At 44.6% G+C, this 5,240-nt stretch overlaps 2 protein-coding genes across 2 annotated transcripts; both read left to right on the forward strand.

The window, feature by feature from the left end:
* Positions 1-798: 798 nt before the first annotated feature.
* Positions 799-2,223, forward strand: TEOVI_000070600 (variant surface glycoprotein (VSG, atypical), putative; the record flags this gene model as incomplete). The annotated part of the gene is made up of 1 exon (XM_067224072.1): positions 799-2,223. One exon carries the CDS (start codon positions 799-801, stop codon positions 2,221-2,223), a length of 1,425 nt encoding a protein of 474 aa, XP_067080173.1.
* A 2,008-nt stretch (positions 2,224-4,231) lies between these two features.
* TEOVI_000070700 (variant surface glycoprotein (VSG), putative) lies at positions 4,232-4,744 on the forward strand (the record flags this gene model as incomplete). The annotated part of the gene is made up of 1 exon (XM_067224073.1): positions 4,232-4,744. One exon carries the CDS (start codon positions 4,232-4,234, stop codon positions 4,742-4,744), a length of 513 nt encoding a protein of 170 aa, XP_067080174.1.
* Between the last annotated feature and the right edge of the window lie 496 nt (positions 4,745-5,240).

A 5,240-nucleotide genomic window follows, 5' to 3' on the forward strand; every position in this document is an offset into this window, starting at 1 on the left:
AATAATGATAATAGAAGAGTGTTGTGAGTGTGGATGTTTAAACCAACAAGCGACTCCACCAGCGACCCGAGCGGCGGCAGTCAGAGGAACAGCCTACGACCACGGATGTTATAACGCCAGCAGAAAAAATACCTCGACTGGCTAAGCAAAGCCAAAACCAGCACGACATGGCGGACAGCAGAACAACGATGCTTTGTACCAAATGCAAACCTGTAACCCAACACAAAGCAGGCAAAGAACTCAAACAACGAAAAAACAGGCAAACGGAGGCAAACTCAAATTGCCAGCCACACCAGCAAAAAGAGGAAAAAAACGTCAAGAGCAATGACGTCAAAAGCCAGCAGAAGAAGACCAACCGACAGCCGACGCAAATAAGACTCGACGGCGAAGGGCGAAATGTGCGGTAGCGCAGTGAAAGCGGCAGCTTTACTTTCAGCAACACAGCACAGGAGGTTCACCCGGCGCTCAACACCAGCACCAGCAGCAACCAAAACTGGACGACTAAGCAGCCCCTCGCGGCTATTACGCCCAAACACCAAACACAACAGAAGGAAAAACCACAGCAACAAAAAGAAACAACAAAGTGCGCCCTGTACCATGCAACTAGAAACACGGAGGAACAGAAGAACAACCAGCGTCCATTTCGTCATAGCCTGATCTGCGGCTCAAGCCGCGAGACTTAGAAATAGCCAAACAGCAACCACTACCCGTATTCTCTTTTAAATTCATAGAGATCGCTAAGAAACCTATATACAAACGTGTCACCGTAGTTTCGTTCATAGCCAGCACGACCAGCAAATGTCGCAAAGACCAAACACGGCGACGGCGGCGACGGCGCTGGCGCTCGTCATAGCTTCAGTAGACGGGGCACAGGACTCGAACGGCAGGCAGCACAGCATACTCTGCAGGTTGCTGGCACTGGCAACTATGCAGCCCCAAGTACCGAAAATTACGCCAGAGACAGACGACCTAGTAGCTACCCTGGAAGAGCTAAACTTCTCGACAAGCGACCAGAGATGGAAAGCGAACTTCAATTTTGCGGCTAACGCAGAAAAAGCCAGCGAACTGCCCGACCGCCACAAAAACCAGCCTTATACAACCGAGTGGACAGCACTATGGCCGAGGTGGTACAGGGCCGGAAAAGCAGCAAGCGACGCCGGCCTAGGGCAGGCGACTAACAAAGAGTACCCGCCGATAGCGGATCCCATCCAACAACAGGCTGCGCACGCGGCGATTTCGAGGCTTCTAATGAAAGCGACAGCGCTACAACAGGAAATATCAAAACTAAAAAGAGCTTCCGGCGACTTCGGCACAGCAGCAATAACCGCCGAACTACAGACGGCCGCCTACGGCAGGCCGGGTGCGACAGCGCCAGACGCACCACACAGCATACCTAGCCTACACGACTGGGACACAGGCTGCACAAAGCAATCGGCAGGCACAAGTTTAGCAGGGGACGCGATGTGTCTCTGCAACGGCGACGAAACCAACCCTAAGGAATGCGGGGTAAGCGGAAATTGGGTACAGTGGAATAGCCAGAAAACCGCGGAGGCATTATTTGCCCCGGTAACAGAGTCATGCCCAGGCGGCAAGCCAGATAAACTAAGTGGCGCGCTAGTCGAAGCAGCTCTAGCTGACTTTACGGCAGCACTAACCGAAAAATCAACCGGTACCGAAAAAGTGGTAGTACTTGGCACAACAAACGGCAACAAATGCGACGGCTCAGCGGCCAAGCTATGCGTCGACTACAGCGATAACTTCAAAAAAGGACCAGGAACCGGCGTCGACAAAATCAAATGGGCAAAGCACCTACGCAACGCAGCAGAGCTAGCAGAAAAAAGCAACGTGGACGTAAACAAAGCGCATACGCTGGCGGTACTTGCACAAGCGCTCAAAATCGAAGCAACTGGCGTTTATACAGCTGCCGTCCAAAAAAGCTTAGTGACGCCAAGCGACGTCAAACAGCAAGCCAACGACAGCAAGGCACGCGAACAAACACAAGGCATAGCCGGCAATCAAAAACAACAAAATACATGCCAGGAGGAAACCGACAAAGATAAATGCACCGAAAAGAATGGGTGTGAATTCAAAGATGGCGAGTGCAAGACTAAAGTGGCAGAGACAACAGGAGGGACAGATGCCAAAAACACAAACACCACAGGAAGCAATTCATTTGTCGTTAAGAAGGCTCCTCTTTTGCTTGCAGTTTTGCTTCTAGTATAACACTTTAAGGATTTAAAAGGTTTTTCCTCAATTTTGAGATAAGTTAGTAAATTTTATAACATTTGATATATTTTAACGCTTTCTGTCAGACTTTTTCCCATTAGTATAAATTTGAAGAAATTTAATAATTAAAAAATTGATGTGAAAGTGGTCTATGGATGTAAAATTGTGGGGTTAAAGAGTGCTAAAAATGAGTGAATATCAATTTTTTTATTTAATTGATATTAGTTATTGTCATGATAATAATGATAAGAAAGTGCTGTGGGTCGAAATAATCATAAAAATAGAGGCAGTTAAAATAATGGAAAGTGATCAATTGGAATAATTAAGTATTCGAGAAAATGACGGAGAAATTAAGGAAGACGAAATATGCTCAAATTCAAACGACAATATGACGATGGTCTTCATACACAAAAAAATGATGGAGTAGACGAAAAGGAAAAGACAGTGTTCAATGTAAGAGTCAATTCGAGTCGCTCCTAATACAAAGAGACAAGCGATAGAAAAGATAAATTATGGGACAAACAAGCGAAATAAAGTGACAGACTGCGACAACACAGCTTTCAAATTAAAATAGTGCCCAAGGATTACAAGGAGTTTTCTGTGATGCGCATTTCACACAGATATGGGTAGATGCAAAAGCTGTGATGATGGTATTGGCTGCTGTTTTAAAATTTGGTGGTATGTCCTAATGTTAAAAGTTATGTTCTTAGGGACATGTTGATTCACAGAGAGTATGTTTTTTAACTTTGGCGGATAAATAGTCGGGAGAAGTTGGGTTATTTTGTAATTGAGGGAATGAAGGTGGGATAGAGTACTGTAAAAGGGTATGAACTCTAATTTTAAATCCAAAGGTAAGAAACGGCGAAAAGCGTGGTAACAACCGCCACTTCACAAACCTAACTGGGATCTTAAGGACTAAATCATGATCTCGGTTTTGATCTTCCCGAAAAAAGCACAAGTGATTAAAAATTTACCACCTGATCGGAGCCAGGTCGAGAATATGGCTGGCCATGGTGACAGGCAGGTGTCACTGCAAACCAGAAGCCAATAAAATCAAAAACAAACCACTAAACAACGTAAAGCCTCTTAGCACCAAAACCATCAAGGAAAAGCACAAAAACCCAACAAGAGTATATCAACATTTTTGGAAGATGCATATCTTAGCACTACTGGTGATAACTTTACTGCTAGCCTTACATAGAAACGAAGCAAACGTTGCAGCGGGAGAGAATGCAGCCCTGTTCTACGACCTATGCACAATAGTAAGCGTGACGTGCTGAGAGATTAAGCTAAGTTCAGAAGTAACAAAAGAGAACACAGTAACCAAAAAAGTACAGCAGATAAACATGACACTATATGACGCAGAATGGCGGGGAATATTCAAAAAAAAAGACGCCACCGGATTCATGGGAAGAAACAATACCGGCTGACCTAAACAAAATATCCGGATGGGCGGAAACGTGGTCACTTTGGCTGCAGCCAGCGAAAGACACGGAGGTTGAGAAAACTACGCTGTTAACAATGAAAGAAGCTGCCACTGACACATTAACAGAAGAGCAGAAGGAAGAACTGTGGCACACGATTCAGTGCGGAGCAGCAAGGGCGGTGGAACTACAAAAAGAACTAACTGCGCTGTATGACAAGGAGCAGAGTGCCAACACAAAAGCACTAACCACTAGCATACGAACGGCAGCTTTCGGCACTGCAGTCGCATGCGGGGGAACCATAGAAGCCGACAAAGCATTCTCAGTTGCAGCGGCGGGTGACCCGGAGACAGCGTCCACAAACACCCCAGAAGCGCTACAAACCAACACCGTAGTTGCCACCGCAATATGCGTATGCATTGGATCAAGCACCCTAACCACGGCGTGCGTAAACCCGCAAACAGCACTAACAGACTGAACCAGCGGCAAGGCCGGTGCAGATACTCAGTGGAAACTTCTGAAAAGGCACTGCACGCACAAAGCTGCCACAGCCAATTCCGGCTGGTGTGCTAGCAGCGGCAATGGCTCGGATCCACGCAACAGTCAAAAGCGAACCCGGTGCGACGTACCTAGGGGCATGTTGTCAAAACAGATGCGACGGGGATCAAGCCAACGGCCAATGTGTAAAGTTCACTGGTGACAGCGCGAAGAGCACGACGGTGTTCGACTCTCTACCATGGGTAAACAAGGTAAATGATGCGATTAAAACTATAAGGCAAAGCGAAGAAGCGACGCGACAGGCCAAGATAATAAAAGCCCAGCTAGAAACCGAGCTTTTAGCAATCAGAGCGTCTGTAAACAGCATCAGGCACAGAAGGAAAGTAAAAGATAGTCGGCAAGTGGCCGACTCAGCAATAGGACCGGAACGATACAGCAAAACATGCGAAGCTCACCACGCCAGAAAAGACAACTGCACGAAGGCTAACTGCAACTATGATGCAACCACAGCAGATGGTAAAAAATGCAAACCTAAACCAGGATCAGAAACCACAACAAAGAAAACAGCAGAAAAGGAAGCAGAAACTAAAACTTAATGTGAAAAACACAGAAATGATAAAACTAAATGCGATGCTGACATAAGCTGTTAATGGAAAGGTGAAACTTGCAAGAATTTCACTTTTCTTGTGAATAAGAAATTGGCTCTGAGTATGGCCGCTGCATTTATGGGCTTGATAGTATTTTAAGCATTCTAAGAATTTTTGCTTGATTTTATGAAACTTATAAAAATAATTAATATTTTCTTTGTGAGAGATTTTCCTAAAATTGCTAAAATTTGATATATTTAAACATTTTCATTAAAAAATGTTAAAATATATCAAATTTGAAAGAGTGTGTATGAAAGTGTCCTATGGGTGTAAATCAGAAGGGTGATATGGTATTAAAAAGTTCAATTGTAGATTTGTTAATTTTGTTTACTGTATAGTTATTGGTTGAAGTTAAAATTGTAATAGAAATAGTAATAATGATAGTAGAGTGTGGTGAGTGTGTATATACGAATATTATAATAAGAGCAGTAATAATAATAATAAT

The sequence above is a fragment of the Trypanosoma equiperdum genome (assembly GCF_001457755.1).
Source record: "Trypanosoma equiperdum strain OVI genome assembly, contig: ctg_217, whole genome shotgun sequence".
Taxonomy (NCBI): domain Eukaryota; phylum Euglenozoa; class Kinetoplastea; order Trypanosomatida; family Trypanosomatidae; genus Trypanosoma; species Trypanosoma equiperdum.